The 17,034-nt window shown below is 46.1% G+C and overlaps 1 protein-coding gene across 1 annotated transcript in view; it reads right to left on the reverse strand.

The window, feature by feature from the left end:
* The window catches only part of LOC131259123 (TBC1 domain family member 4), a 28,565-nt gene extending 14,611 nt beyond the window's left edge, over positions 1 to 13,954 (reverse strand). The window contains exons 1-3 of the mRNA XM_058260552.1: positions 13,835 to 13,954; positions 8,918 to 9,015; positions 8,559 to 8,763 (exon numbers count right to left, since the gene is read on the reverse strand). Of these exons, the coding sequence (XP_058116535.1) occupies positions 8,559 to 8,763; positions 8,918 to 9,015; positions 13,835 to 13,954 (423 nt within the window). The remainder of the gene's footprint in view (positions 1 to 8,558; positions 8,764 to 8,917; positions 9,016 to 13,834) is intronic.
* Positions 13,955 to 17,034: the final 3,080 nt, after the last annotated feature.

The following is a 17,034-nucleotide window of genomic DNA, read 5'->3' on the forward strand; positions in this document are numbered from 1 at the left end:
TCGCGAGACGGGGTCGACATTTGAGTGACACGCTTTTAATGAAGCCGGTGTGGGTTGGCCTCCCGCTGATCCTCAGTTTACGGGGATTTATTCCTCGCAGAAGTTTTCCAGTTTATTTGCGTCGGTCCATTTACAATTTATTTGGTTGTTTTTTGTTGTTTTGTCCAGACATGCCGCGGACCACAAAAGTGAATTATTTCCGACACGGTTTAGCCGTGGACGAAGTTGTTTAATAACCTACCGAAAGAATGAATATCGCTTGCTGTTGGGAAATTATAACACCCGTCGAGGAAAACTTGGAAATGAGTAAACCCCCCCCCCCCAGGAAAGACCGAACCTGACGGTAATGAAAGGGTAAAACAAGTTTCATATTTTCATCACGAAACCTTTGCTAATCCGTGCATCCGTATTTCCGCGAATCGACGCCGGAGATATTCAAAATGGCTGCCTCATTATCCTGGAGCGATCATTAATATTCCAACCCATCCTGGAACCCCCTCCCTTCTCTCGCCGCACACGTCCGCACAATCTTTACACCTTCTTGCCCCGGAAATGGCCCAACGGCGTGCTGTGGCGTTGTCATATTGTTTCAACTTGACCACCTCACGCGGAAGCAATCGGGAAGCCCGGGTTTCGGTTGATGGTTCGCATCTCCGAAACTCGCTCGCGTAAACAACTCCATTCGCGGCCGAAGATAAATTGGACGCGATAAAGTTGGCCCATAACGTGCGCGCTATTATGCTTCGCAACGATCGCTATCATCAAACCACACACATAGTCACACATAATACACACACACACGCGTACCGAAACATCTCGAACGGGCGACTTCTCGCCCCGATTCCGGTGGAGCTACCTTTCCAAACACAAAATCGCAAAAGGTAAAACTCGGATGGCAATCATCTTTATCATGAGCTTGGGCACGCAGATATTAAGGACCGAACGGGACGCGGGCCCGGTCCTGGCGAAGCCTGGAGGGAACCGACGAAGGTTGACGAAGAGAAGAACGAATGCCGCCGTCGGACCACTTTGGGTTGCGGGCTTCACACCGCAGTTGATGGTTGTGCAGCTTGGGTTATGAATAAATTATACAATTTTTCGGTTTTATCCTGCGTCAACCTAGGCACTAGGCAGGGGGAGGGGGAGAGTTTTTTTTTTGCGAAATTTTGCGAAGACAACGCAATATTTTGGACGAACGAACGCGAGTGGTTCTAACGTTATGGAAAAATGGCCAACCTAAAGAAAGGAAAAGCGAAACACGAAAAGGGTCGGATCAACGATGAGCTTTATTGGCTCAATCGCACTGTTGGACGTCGATCGAAACCGCTGAGCATTATTATCCCTCATCGATTCCGCACCGAACCGGTTCGTTCGATTGGGATTTTTATTTTTCTTCTCCTTTTCGCCCACGACCGGAAGCGTTCCTTACGCAGCGAGCGGAAATGGGGGGTCGAGCGTGCCATAAAGCAACCGGAAACACGTTAAGATAGTCTGTTCTAACGAGTGGTTCCTCGTTTACTGGGAGCGCTCTTCGATGGAGACGCCCGGTGGTTTTGGCCGGTCGATGGAGGCGCCTGGTGGCGCACGGATATTGCACTGGCCGCGAGTTACTTACGTTTTTCTTCAACCGGTAGGACGATGCGTCACTCCAGGAGGTAACCAGCAAGTTGTCTTTCGGTAGCGGTAGGGAGAACATTTTCGGTGAATTTGTTGATTTTTCTTTCTCTGTTTCAAATCGACACAAACCCCAACACTATCCGCCGGATGGTTTTCGTGCTCTCACACACTCGTCACCGTTTGGGAACCGTTTCGAAACGGTACACATAAACACAAGCCACTGGTGGCACAACTGCTGCTGGCTGAAAAACTGTCCCACACCACCACCACCACCCGAGAACCGAGGTTGGGTAGCACCGAACGAGAAACTCGAACTCAATCAGCACCAATTGCTTCCAATTAAGTCAGCCAACTGTCGTGCTGGCGATTGTTGCGACGCGTCGGTTTGGCCAACGCCAGCGATGCCAATTTTATTGATTTGTTTACTCCTGCACAATGGGGTGGCGCTTTTGCCCCACCGGGCCGCGTTTCTATTGAACTTGATTTGTTGGGCTTCCCCCGCCGAGTGTCGCCGGCCGGATCCGTCCCATTCTCGACCACCGACCACCGGTGTGGCGGTGTGGAAGCTCAGCTGGCTGACGATTTGGTCACCGGCGGCGTGGCACAACCGAAGCGATAGTATTGGTTTATTCCAATCGGGGAGGGAAAATATTTACGACAGTTCGACGCACGATTGAGTCAAATGGTCGGTGGAAACTTTTGTTTTGCCTAGCTTGAAGAGGATACAATATTATTTCACTCGCACAATAATGGTTTGCAGCCACTTCCAACTTTCGCAAAAGACATTTCATTTGATCCTCTTATCACTGCTTCGGCGGACATTTAACTTAATTTGCACAATAACGATCAGCGTGGCAAGGAAAACTTTTCATCACCGCAATTAGGATAATGCCAATCCGAACCGGTTACGATGTAATTTCCTAGAACGTTTCACACGCCACCACGCATCCAGGACCGACTTCCCCTTACCCCTCATGCCAACCTGTGACAACCGTGCAACAACATCGCACGGTGGACAAACAATCCGTAACGATCAACCGCCGCGCGTTGGCCTGATTTAATTGTGTTGTTTAAAAATAATCCCAAGAGATGGGATCCGCTCGAGCGATGGGAGGGAACGAGCGAACAGAGTGGGGTGGTGAACACCCACACTGAAATGGGCATGGCGCTGTGAAAGATCGGTGTGTACGTGTGTTTCGTGACAGCGCTATCGGAGGTTGATTGAGGGAAAACCGTTTCCTTTTCGATCAATTAGCAACGATTGCGAGAAGCTTCCAAGCGGAACGTGAATGTAATGAAATTGAACTTTTAACGTAGCCCACAACCTGCGCTCGTTTAAAAGATTCGAAAAATAGGAAAGAAGGTGAGAGAAAATGGGCAATAACAAAACGTGGACGGACGTACAACGACATAGATAAAGCGAACGTCATCAGCAACGTTTCGATGCGACACATTTTTTGCTCCTGATCCTGACCTCCGATGCCGGAAGGAAGTGTTGTGGCCATTGCATTCGATACCACGCCGTTTCGTAACCGGTGAACCACCGAGAACAATCTCAAGGACGTCACGGAGGAGTCAGCAATCGGGTACGGAAACGTACGCACTTAGCATAATTGGAAGCGTATTTGTTTGCCTTCTCGGCGCAATGAATTATAAATACTAGCGCCAAAAGAATTGGAGCCCTGTTATTGACATAACCACGCCGAGGTTATCACAGCATTTCATTTCACCATTTTCCTATCCGGCGTGATAACACTACACTCGCAATAACTAACGATCGTACATACTGTAACCGTTTCAAACTACCACTTTTTAGTGCAACTAGTAAACACCTACTATTTCTAGCGAGCGAATAATGTGTTTCTTTTAAAGCGAAAGGAACAAAAAGTAAGATTTTCCACAGTTTGACGTTTCTGATTTTCCCGACCCGCTGCGATCGATGGCAGATGTCCGACTGAAGTTAGAGGTGGAACGGTACGATCGCTCTCTAAGTTGATCGGAACGGTTTTCGACTGTCAAACGGACGACACACACGCACACAAAGGGGCGATCGGTATGGGTATGGTATGGCAAACAAACGGACCAGTAGACACGAAGACAACACGGACTTCGACCATCATCAAAGGCCACCGTCATCATGCACCTACGGCGTGTATCTTACATAAATGTGTGCAGCATAAAACAGTGGTTCAATGCGCGGTTCGATCGATGTTTGCGTGCGTTGCCTTGCTTGCAACGAAACACTGTCCACTATCAACACGACGTTTGTTGGGGGAAAAGCATTAGTGAAATCTAATAACCATGTTGAGAACGAACCGGAGGATGAAACATTCTCATTCGCCCCCAGAAGCTGACTTAACGGACAGTGAAATGGAAATAACAATTCACAAAACCACAACGCGCCCTAGGGGTGTGCAGTGCAAATGAAAACGCACGCCAAAGTCAACGTGCGTTCAAAGAACCGATCCATCGTGTCACGCGCGTATAAACAACAACAATCCCCCACAATCGCCGGATAGAAAAAATGGGAACATATAAAACGAAACGAAACGATATTCCATACGGAAAGGCAAACCGTGCAAACCGAACTCGCACCGACCGACGGTTTCGAAATGAATTATTTTTAATCTTCCCAACGGTTCCATTCACCCCAAACAGACAAACGGTCGCGATCGCCGTTCGGGGAAAGGAAAAATGAACCATTGAAGAACGTTCGAACAACGGGTCGGAACGTGAACGTGGGTTGTGAGTTGGGTAAAGGCAATTTACTCGGCCACTACACGCACGCCGATGCACTTCCGTCTCGGCAGTTCGTTGTAATGCCCAGCTCCACGCGAGAACGTTACCCGAAGTCAGCCTGAGGAACGAGGTCAGCTTCGGGCGTCCCGGGTTGGAAAATAGCATCCCGACATGCCACCACCGAGATTGCTGTAAAGACAGTGCACCAAATAAACGCCCCATGTTGGGCGACACTGGTTTGAAATGGCCTTGTGTTACTCCCATTTCTCGGGACTATATAATTTTGTGAGCCCGTGTTACGAGACGAGCCGGTCGTCGGGGCCGTTTTATGATGTCAATCGTGGAGCACAATCGGGTTTATTTCGTGTTTTCTTCCCTCCTGTTTAATTGGTCTCCATTGGTTGCTGTAGGTCCAGCATTCAACCGGCCGCCCGATGGGAGCATGGGAATGAAATCTCGAACGAGCGAGCGACACTCGAGCGGTTACTGTGTCGAAAGAAAAACTGCCCTTCCACAAAGTTTTCCTCGCCGGCAAAGTGTTCCCCGGTGAGCATACAAACTCCAAAAAATAAAACCACCTAAAAATGGCCAGTCACGCAGGAGCACCTAACGTTTGGTGGTATTGTGTACTTGTGCCCGGTGCGATACCTTAATGTTTTTCCATGCTCATCGAGACACACAGCAAAATAGAGAGAGAGAGAAATAGAGCAAGAGAGAGAGGGGCTTCACGATGGTACGAAACTGTGCACGCGTGGACCACAAATCACGGCCTCCGAAAGCACTTGACGGTAGGTGTGTTTCGTGCCCGAGAGGCCCCTCGCTGGGTGGGTGGGAGGGAACGGAGGGAAGGGTGATAGGGGAGGGGGAAACGACACTACTACCGAAATCCACTGCCTGGCTGATAGGGGAAAAGTCAGCTAGTGACCCGCCCGTCGGTGGAGAGGAGTGTCTCGTTCTGCGAACAAAGAGGAAAATGCCGGACCGATAGACACGCGACGCTAAAGCTAGGTTTCGTGCCGTTGGACATTTTTGGTGATTTGGTGGTTCTCGCTGGCTGTGACCGATGGGTAGATAAGTGTATCTAAGTGGGAACACGGTTGGGGGGAGGTGTGGAAGGAACTGCCATCATTCATCGCGAAACTTTTGCAAGCCCAATGTTGGGACCAGGACTTTTTGGTATGTTTTCCGAGAGAACAAATCTTTCGCAAAGTAACGCAATAGAATCGAAGTTCGATAACATTGCGGACTTCGAGCGGACGTGAGAAATAATTTTAAGTTAGTAAATAGAACGTACCCAGTTGTTTTCCACGGCTCTAGAGTTGAAAAGGTGGTGAGATACAGAAGGTTTTTGTGACATAAGTTGTTGTTTAGATAATAGTGTTAATTTTCTCTATCAATTTCTGTATTTGCATTTGAAAAGAAAGGTTTAAATTGCAGTCTAACATTCCGATACGATAACCCAATAATTGGGTTTGGATATTTTGTCCGAAAACGCGATAAGCTGTCAACACTAGTGTTGTGCCTTATGTATCTTTTGGCGAGATTCATTCATTTGAGTCTTTCACCTAAGATTCATTCAGATTGATCTATGAATCTTTTGTGATTCTAATCTTAAAAAATTCATGAGTCTTTCGAAACCTGCATGAGTTTTCATGAATCTTTCACAAATCTTCATGATTGTTTCATCGACCAAAATAAAAAAAGGGTTTTCCTCTTCCTATATTTTGGACTTTACTTTTCTTTTCTTTTAAAATTTATGAATCTTTGGGAAACATGAATCCCTCATTAAAAGATTAATGAATCTCAAAAATAAAGCAGAGAGTCATTCAGATTCATGAATCAGAATCAAAATTGCACAACTTTAATCAAAGCTGTATTTCACATAACATCTCTTACTGAGGAACTACAAGCAAGCATGCGAATTGTAGTCTACTAAAAGCATTTAAAATAATGTGCCCAAATCATAACAGATTTCATTTCTGGTAGTGCTGAGGCTAGAACCACCTTTTGCATCCCACAGAATGCCATTTTGCTACGTTCTGTGTCACCAAATGCGCCACCTGGTGTTCGGTAGCTCTCAACGTTCCACCCGAACAGCATACGCACATCGGTCGCCATTTCGATAATGAGCGTGCGCATACGGAACCGACTAAATCGAAACCAGAAAACCGTGGCAAATGTATCTCGCTCAATGTCATCTGACACCAGTCATCAAAACGTGCGACGAATCGCAAGCAGACAACATACGGAACGCATGGTCGTTCGGTTTATCGCTCGCAGCGTGGTCTGGCACCGAACCGTCTCCGGTCTCAATCCGGTCGGAAGCGGTACTTGGCGGTGAGTCAACCGGTGGCTATTAGTGGTTCCATATAGTTCCATTGACGCCCCGTTGACGTTCTGCACCCAGCACCGACCGAGCGGCGTCGGCATCGGTCGGGAAGCTTAAGAAGTGGCGGGGCTAATGAGATAATTAACATACAAATTGTCCCGGAATGAGACTCAACCCCGTCTGCTAGCGCGAAGCGTTGGTTCTTATTGCCAGGCCCAGTGCCATTCTGGCACTATTCCCGCAGTGGAATGGATGTACCTTACATTCTTAAGAGGTTCCTTCGCTCTTCGGCGCGGTGGAGTGATTAATTCCGGAATGCGGTCCAGGGCACGATGTGGGGACGGGGTGGGAATAAAAGAATATATTCCTTACAAGCGTCTACCAAACATCAATTGGTCAGACTAACTCTGCTCAAAGCCAAAAGCCAGGTTTCTAGAGGCTAAAGACCTTCGAATCGACAAGTGACCGACGTCATACAGCCCAAGTTCGCACGACACACAGGAAAAAAATACCACCCCAAAACCTTTCCAGGAAAATAGTTTAAATGTGCGTGCGGGTTGATAAGTACGGATTTGCGGCCACTCGGGGATCCCAGCGGGGAATCGGGTGCTTGCGTGCGTGCGTGCGTAACTTTTATTCCAGCCTTTTTTCCTCCTTTCAACCGGAAGGATTTGGCCGCTCTCCCCAAGGACCCGATCCGTTTTGGGGGGACACATTGTGCAACAATCGTGCACGAGCTGGCGGGTTTGGTTTAGCAGGAAACGGTTTACTGACCACCGTGTCAAGGATTAGAAAGCAGTGAACTGTTGCCGTTTGGAATTAGGGTGAGTATAAGCCTATTGTTTCAAAGGATTGAAGGTTATTCTATGTCCCAATATGGTATTTGAGAGGACAATGTACAAAGGAGGGGTATAAGCACTAACGAAAAGTTAGAAATTAAATGTTTCGCTTTAATGTATTATACGTTATCTTTTAAATGTATATGAAATGGTACTTTCTACATCCAATGCAACTCGTTTCAATAATGGCCACAATTTTTCAAACTTTTCCAAATCAACAGTATTGTCTTAACTGTAGTGTTGGAAATTTATGGCCTTGGTGACTAATACAAACTTTCTGGACAGAAAGGATATACCATCCTGCCTTGTGATCTGAATATGCTTTATCCATATTTCCATGCAATGTGTGTCAATCATTTACCTTAATTTGAACAGCATATTTGTAAGTATTCAATTACTTAAACTGATAACAGCAAGGTCTAATTTTTTAGAAGGAGCAAACCAACCGAGTATGATGAAATCCTCGTAGTTTCTTTTCTTTTCAACTCTGTTCAGCACGAAAAAAATGAGTTTTCATTTTCATTCATTTATCACTTCATTTTTAAATTCATTTTATGCACGTTGGTTTCCTTTCGCTACTGTATGTTTACAACTTTTTTCTTCCAGCTATCAGACATTAATACCGACATAATAGTTATCAATATTTTTTTTGATAACTCCGCCATTCTCAAACCTGTGTTGGGGTAAGAGGTGGGACTCATCATCATCATTTTCATTTCAGGAAACTGCTTGTAGTGTTAATCAATTCGATAGAACTGATGCTGACATTTAGCACACGCTACGGTGAATTATATTGCGGAATTGTTTTAATCCAACGAGCATTAAATTGAGTACTGCAAAACTGCTTCGAACAAATTTAGAAATAGTTCGGTTCAAGATAATTTTGTAAGTAGAGTTGACTATGATAGATAGTTTTCATAAAAGTTCAGTATGTAATATGTAACTGTTTTGAATTTATCTTTCCCCAAGGCAAACATAAAAGGTTGAAATGGATCGAAATAACTCGAAAAGGGCGATCCATAAGGCACACCTACCTGTTCGTACTTCTCACACTCGTAAAAGTGTATGTGCAGCAGCGGGTCCTGTGGGTTCTTGAGCAGGTACACCAGCCCAAAGTCGGGCCCGCAGATCTCCGCCACGTTGTCGTTGCCGATCGTGATCGGTTGCGGCCGGGTGCTGCTTGCCTTCGGGATGAGAAAGTCGGCGTTCTTTTTGCCCTTCTCCTGCTTCACGATCACCCTGGAAGGAATGGAAAGGAATTGAATACAGATAAAATGCAAATAAAATAAAATTGGTTACCTAACGTCGTGGAAAGCGGCTGAATTTATCCGTGCCCTCCATTTGTAAGGAATAAAAAATCTCGTTTCCGAGATTGAGGGCAAATGGTGCTTACCTGCAGTAACCGAGGATATATTTCAGCTTGTGCTCGAACTGTAGCTCAAAGTCGGGATTGTACGCGGCAAGCACTCCGTCCTCCACGCCGACCGATAGCTGAAAACGGAATACGGAAACGCAGTAGAAATTGATTAGACTGAGCCAATGGCTTCCGACGATCTACGACGGTACGATGACAAATCCCACCGACAAGAAACGTAACACCAACATCGAAGGCACACATACGCCGGTGTGATGGGTGTTTTGGTGGCCCATTTCATCGATGTCTTTTTCCGGAGTCGTCCTGTGTCACCATCCTTCGATGGCCAGAGGGCAGACGCTTCCCGAGCAGCTATCAAACACACTCGAGTTCGGGATGGCAACCGTTCCTGGTGGAACGATATATCAATATCGTAGCTAGTGCAATTTCCCATCGTTATGTAGTGTTAATGGCGGAAAATTGCGCATAGCTTGCAGCCGAAGCAGCAAGTTCTGGTTGCGTCGGTAGCAGCGAGAACGCACGGAGATGGTTGTGGTCCAGTATTCTGGGACATGCCAGTGGGTTTCACATTATGTTGACGATTTATAGCTCGACACTAGATCATTCTTAATGAGAGAAGCAATGTTATCCGGAGGATGCTGATAACGATTGGCTAGTTTGAAGCTGGAAAATAGGAGCACACTTTCATCAACACAATTTCCTGATTCCTTGATGCACCCTGAAACAATAATGCTTCACCATGACATAAGATATTTACGTCAAAGGTTTCTATTCGCCTCTTTTCTGCTTAATAACTGTGTTTGCAAACATATTTAAGCCAGATCACGTTCCATCAGACTAGCTGCCTTTCTCCCGTCCGATGTGGCAACGACGGAAGGGTGGTAAAGTTTAATCTAAACTGACTTTTATCGAGATAGGAACAATTTCATTTTCCCCTTTTTGGTGAGTCCAACCATCCCAAGCGAGTTAAGCATTCCCGAGGCCGGCCAAAGGAGGTAGCATGTTGTTAACTTTAAAGGCTAATCCCAGCTTCAAAAGTTTACGATTACGAGCGTCAATAAAGTGCAAGGTCCTTTTTACCGGATGGAGGTTCTTGGGAGTTTGCAGAACCGATGGAGCCATCACCGTCCCGAAAAGCATTGTACGGCTTTTTATTCATTTTGGTTGGCCTTTTCCAAACATTTTCCCCGCACTCGGTGTTGCGAAACTCCCGCTTTTCTCCCAGTGGCAAACGAGAAAACATCGCCGCATCGGGGGGCTTCTTCGTTCGCCAAACGTGGTCCGCTTCCGCACTAACGACCGATAACGAGGACAGTTACTGGGAAGACGATTCCGACGGGTTTAACGTCGACGGCTCGTCGAAGACGTTCCGGATGCTTTCCAGTCGCTCGCATCCGGCCCGATCGGGGGAAACCGGATGGTTGGCGGAGAGATGATAGCGAGGAAGAGAAGGGCACCGGGGACCGGATCTGGAATGACACCCACACGCCACAGCACTAATTGGAAGTAGGATTGTGAAAATCGTTACCAACAACAACCACCCATCGTCGGAGTAGTAAGCGTCGATCGGAGAGGGAAGGGTGGAAAATGTTGGGCCCCGGGAAAAAAAGAGACACGAAAAACACTCACCCGAATGTCACTCGGAAGACGTATTCGGCAAAGGGCACACTTTATCACCCAACCGTCGCGCCTTTTTCCTTATACTCCCTTCCTAACCACCTTCATCCACTAACGTTTTAGCAATTTTCCATCACAAACGGAAAGCTTTCCCTGTGCTGGTCCCGTGCGAAACTACTGCTCGCTCCCGGGAGAACAATAAATCCAACCTCACATCAAAAGCACCGGCTGGGCGCCAGAACGTGCCATTGTTTTTCCATTCTTTTATTTCAACAGCCATCAAAATGAATGTCGGCTGCAAACGAAAAGGTTTTCCGTTTCTAATCGAAAAAGGAACGAACCGAAAAGCAGTTGGCAGAGCAGTTTGATTGAAATAAACTGTAGAGTATTTTCTTAAAAGAAAAAGCTTCGCTAAATAGTGTCTGCATAATTTAAAACAAAATGATAATTTACGCACATCGACTTATGTAATGTTACTGCTTTGTCTAAGTTTTTAATAAAGTGCTTATACACTTTATCCTTACAATCAAACGTTGCTTGGTCCATTCTTTTTTACACTGAAGAGATGTCGTCCTCTAAAATCCTTTATGGGAGCTTTTGAGCACGTTTCTCATTTCATTAAACATTCCCGCGTGGCGCATAATACTTCCACCGTCCGCTACTGTGAACCACCCACCTTGTGCACTTTTATGTTGTGCACACAACACGCCTCCCCCAAAATGCATCCCCGGTGTGCAAAACCGCTTACATACCGCTTCATTACAGTTTTAATTGCATTCCGGCGGATGAAAGCCCGCATCTCCCGCGCGGTAATTAATTTTGAGGCGAAATTGCTCGGAATGGATCCCATTACCCCACGGCGGCTACCTAGGAGACGGACGGAGGGACGGACGGAGCTTTCGCCGAACCGGAAACCGGGGAGCCAAGAAAGTTGGCCACGGTGCGGTGCGGCATAGACCCTTCGTATGCAGAGATGTGGTTCCGTAGTGTTATGTTGTGCGTCTCTTTTAATAACGTAATAACATTGTCTCGCCTTGTCGAGAGTGAGACCCCGTCCTGGTCCTGATCCGTCATGACAGCGAGATAGGGTAGCTGACGAGCTTATGAGATGCTTGAAGGATGCTGGCCCGGTTATGCCATCGCCTCGTTTCCTTTACGAAGGAGGATTTTCTCGCACAAGCGGAACAGGCTTTCACTAAAATCAGAACATTTTGCTCTTAAGAACGCCACATTCATGTGGACGTCGCGAATTCCCTTCAACTCTATTAGCTTTACAGCCCACTTTATTTAATTCAATTTCTGTACACGTTCTTAACGCGCTAAGGTGGTCAAAAGGAATGTTTTATGTTGGATTCATTCAAAAGAGTTCTCTTACTAATTACCTTTGAGAAAACATCAAGGGAAAAATGTGTTGCCAGCAGTAAAATCAAGAAGGAATTGTTGTGTATCGCGAAATTTATTCCTGTCCATTAATTATGGAAAGAAAATTCTAATCAATCAGACATCCTGTTTACAGTTAACTCTGTCATTTCGCTGGCACTAACAACATTCTCGAAACTCAATCATCGAAGCGTATCGGTGTGGTTGAAAATTTTATTAAAAATCATCCATCGTGAAGCAAAAGTTGGAAGCCGGCAAAAATTGGTCTCATTTGAATTGTTGATTTGAAACTAACATTAGCAGACCATAGACAAAAGGAAATGAGTTCCGAATTTATTTCAGAACAACAGATGCTGGATAAGATGAACTCGTCTGCCAATGGATAAGACAATTCCAGATCGTAGGTAGAAGGGAAAAAATCTGTACAAAGAAAGTTCCCAATGGTTTAATGCTCCACAAAACTCTGTTCGACCTTCGGTAAAGAAAAAAGCGTTTGAGTTAGATTGTCAAAATTTCCATGATAACAAACAGCTATACGGAATATTCATGCGATGCTGACGAGCATCGGTGAGATTCTTTTATGGGCTAGAGTAAAACCATAAGTTGTCTTTGAAAGATATGCCTTCCGTAGGATACACTTGTAAAAACGATGGCAGTTTTATATTTAAGCCCGTACACGGAATTACACTCCCGTAATCATTTCCACCACACTCGTGTCGTTCGTGTGAATTGTGAATTGAATAATTTAAAGCAGCATTTCAACCCATCTTCCAAACGCAACACTACCCCCACCGTACGGAATCCGAATGCAAGAACAATCGCCGTCCATTAGGGACATGATAAATTAACGAAAATGTTCGGTGTGAGCGAGATCGTTTGTTAAAAGTGACAAAAAAAGGGTCAAATCAACATAGTAAATTGCTTTGAACACCGTTTTGCACATTCCCGTTTTTCGGTTGAACGGAGAACGTAACACACGTCCAATCGAAACTCGTGTATCGTGCCCGGTGAATCAAATGAAACATTCGTTTACACATTTAACTGCCCGAACCGAGGCTTGGCCGGGAAAAGGGAAACGGTACTGCAACTCCCCCCAAACGCGGGTGGATTCTGCGAGGCTGCCCGGTTTGCTTTTTTTCCACCCCATGCCTGGTTAATAATTGATGAGAATCTAATCTCATTACGCGGATGGATGGCTTTCGGGAGGACGATCCCAAAACGGACGTCAACTGGCCCTCCCCGACACGAGTCCGGCCATCAAAGCGTCCCGCAAAATACGCAAATACACCTTTTGGGGGGGTGGGGGCGGGAAATGTGGGGGTGTAAACGCACACGCAACGAGCGATTCGATGCCAAAGTTGCCGACCTCGGTTTGAAGTCGCACGAAAATCGTTCATTCGCGGGCTGCGTAGTGGCGCCCACGTTTGGCAAACGCATTTCCGATGGAAAATCGATAGTTGGATGTATGGGGTGGCACGGGGGTTTAGCGTCATTCTCTCCGGGGAGCTGGGATTTTGGTGCATGGGCAGCTCGGAAGCGTTTTAGAACCCATTTTACGGTCGTTTCTTGCTCTCGCAGCGAACGCTTCGATGCTGTAACAGCTGCGGGGTGGGAAGAGGGTGGCGGTTTTGGGAATGGACGCCCTGTACGGTATGCAGGACTCGGTCAGGGGCATGTCTATAGTCACGGTTTTGGCTGTTGGGCAAGCGTTGTTGCGGCGTTGGAACATTCTGACTGTTCAAAGTCACTTCCAACCAGAAGTTGTGTTGTGGCATGTTTTGCATATTAGGGTTAGAGTTTGGGCTTAAAAGTAGGCGCATAATGTCCGCCAGAAGGACACCAATACGGTAATGGAGGTTTTCCACCCCTATGTGGGGTTAGCCAGTGCCAGCATATAGCCGTCCCACGCGGGTCATTCCTATCTGCAACTTCGCTTACCGTTACATAATTTTCATGGTTCCGAATGTCGGCGATGGACCACGGCAGCATGGCGGCCGAGAAGCGCGGATCGACCGACGCCGAACCCCTCCACGTGAGCGTCGTCAGGCGGGTTTTCATCGTCGCGTTTCGGTCCAGCTTTGGATGGGGGTCTGGGTCTGTAACGCCGGTGGTGATGAGTCGCGTCGTGCTTTCGCTCCACGGACGATGGCGATGAGTTTTTTTTTCCTCCCAAAGAGTCCGCTTTTCCACCGCTTGAGGCAACCGGTGCTGGTAAAAGGCTGCGGGAAGAGCGGTCGGGTGCGGTCGACCTGTATAGGCGGTAGCGTTTTTTCACATTCGCACTAGATACTGCCCGGAGCGATGGTGCGGTGCAATGTAAATGCAACGTCGAACGTGATGGGAAGTAGGGAATTTTTCCTTCGTTTTTCACTCTTTCTTTGTTTCACTTCTGGGGGAGGGCGGGGGCGAATTTATGTAGAGCACGGGGCACTGCACTTGGTAATGCACGCGTTGATATTTAATTTTTTTTTTTTTTTGCGGGAGGGGGATGATTTTCCAACACTTTTTCGCAGCACTCCGCACTAATTCCTCCGCTATTCGCGATGGCACACCATAAGAACGCACTGAAAGCACACAAACACAAAGGTTAACAAGAGATTGCTTTTAGATGGAGGCGGGTTGAATTTTTTGGAAAAACATCCGCCGGAGAGAAATAACGGCCGGACTGGGCAAATCCTGGGCAGCATTTCGAATGGCACAGAAGGTGCGCCGTAAGGTAGGCAACCGGTTTGGCTCTACCCTTACCGTGTCCCGTTGTCAATTCAACCCCCGCTGCACGATATCAAAATTCAAAACAATCTTCATCCGCCACCTAACGAACAAAGTAGGCGTCGGTGTGACGTTCCCCCCATGTAATAATTACGATGCACGAACAAGGGTTACATTGGATGAAATTCAATTGCAGTCAAACTCTACACTCTAAACAAACTAGTCGAACAAAAGCAGAATTCATTTCAAATTAATGCAATCGTGAAAGACTATTTTCTCGGAGCCTGCAGAATTCTCCATGCAGCAATGGGTTCACCTTCACGAAAAGTCCCCGTACGTCGTGACGAAGCAGTGACGAAGGGCACCCGGATCGATCAAGGAAAAGCCTCGGCAGCAGCCGACGACATTCGCAAGTCAGGAGGGAAAACGCGCAAGGAAACGGCACATCATCTCCTCTGTAACTACTGCCAATTCGCCATTGTTCCTTTGACGACGAAGGATCGAAGGCTTTCCCTTTTGGTGGAAAAAATCCCTTTAGGGCACCCGAACCCTACGTAACCAGTTCCGCAGCGGCGAGGAGTTTTCGTCGCTTTCTTCGCTCCGTCCAGGAGGGGCAGGATAAAGTTTATGCTGCCTCGCGAGGGTAGAGAAAAAATCAATCCCTTCCACACGTTCTGGCGTTACAGGCGAGCAACACGGGGGTTTGGTACGGGGTTCCGTTTTCTTGCATTGGCATAGCATAGCACACAATTTCGTTCGCAAAGCACTTTCACACACTGCGCTGCCACTTCGAGCGAACGATTAAAGGGGGATCGCTTTCCATTTTCACCAGCGTTAGATTTCCAATTTCACCGAATGCACTTTTGCGAATTCCTTTGCGCCGACTTTGCAGTGGGAAAATCGTGCCCCAGCCACCAAACAACCGTGCGCACGGAAAAAGTTACAACTCGACCTCACCTCGCTCGCAAACACTCCCGGAACCACCCTGGATTTTGCTTCGCTTTTCGCGTGCCTCGCGGGGAACCGTGTTTCTCGTCTCGGTGTGCAAAACAAAACTACATCGCACCGATGCTGGCTCGCCTCAGCATAGCTTGCATGGCGCCTCTCGCTTTTTCTCAACATAACATTTTTGTTCTCGCTCGCACACGCGCCGCAACAGTGGTCGCAGTTAGTGTTGGCCGAATTGGGATTCGGAAGGACGAGGATTCGATTCATTGACGGATTCTTAAGGATTGGCTCCCATTTAACAAATTCGAATCAACCTATGATCAAATCGAATAAATTAGCTAGTTTCTACATATTTGTTCAAAACGGCATAGGGCGACTACTTTCATGAAATATCGTGTTACACGGATTTTGTTATTTAAATGATTCACAGTGTTGGAGTTACTTATCTTTTTATCACTTATAACTCATCAAACAATTTCGCAATTCCTGAAATGATAGAAATAATCGGCAATTTGGATGTGTACACATGATATGATGGGATGGAATTTGGATTTGAAGATCTAATACTGAAATTTATTCGAAAGATTCGAATCCCTACAGGGATTTGATTTTACCACCACTAGTCCTGGTCGAACCGATTGTTTTGAACCGCATGACAATTTTGATGTTTTTCTTGCTGCGGCCTAGTTTTAACTAGCCGAATGTAGAGGGTGTTTTAGATTGGATTTCAAAAGTGCCGTTATATAAGTATCTTTTGTATAATGAAAGATTTACAAATTAAGTTTAAGCACAAGCATAAGATGTGGAGCTCCATGTCAGAAAAACCAACCGAACGAATTGCGAATATTGGATGAAGTAAAGTGTTTTTTGTTTATAAACCACACTGTGATTTTAGTGGGTATTCAGTTTCCTCGTAAGTATTATTATCTATGTTATATCACTTCAGAAAGTTGTGAATTTTTTCTATTATTTTTGAAGACAATATTAACGCATAACAAAACACCAACGTTTTTTAAATTTTATTTTACATATCAATTATACGTTGATTCAAACAGCTGGAAACATCCAAAGTAGATTTTTCGTTGGGTTTGCAAATTAACGTTTCGTCAAATACGCTTCGGATTGGTGATGGGAATTGTAGCTCCGAGAAGGGATGTTATCTTTACGCTCCAGCTAAGGAGCAAAATCCATCATAAGGTCAGGCTAGGATCTAAATACAAGTTTGGTTCTTTTAATATGGTTTACATTCGCAAGAGAACGTTCATTATTTGGTTTAAATTTATAAGTTTTTAAATTAGAAGAACACAGTTCCTTCTGAATCGATAAGTTGATCAACAACCACATAAGTAATTGCACTTCCAAGTGAACATCGAATTTATTAGATCATCGTTGAAAGGGTGTCACATTTAGAGTAAGTACGTATTGCTTCTGCATGATAAATGCCCATGTAAGCTTGGATCGGGCTAATCCAGCTCCAACTC

The sequence above is a fragment of the Anopheles coustani genome, chromosome 3, assembly GCF_943734705.1.
Source record: "Anopheles coustani chromosome 3, idAnoCousDA_361_x.2, whole genome shotgun sequence".
Lineage (NCBI taxonomy): Eukaryota > Metazoa > Arthropoda > Insecta > Diptera > Culicidae > Anopheles > Anopheles coustani.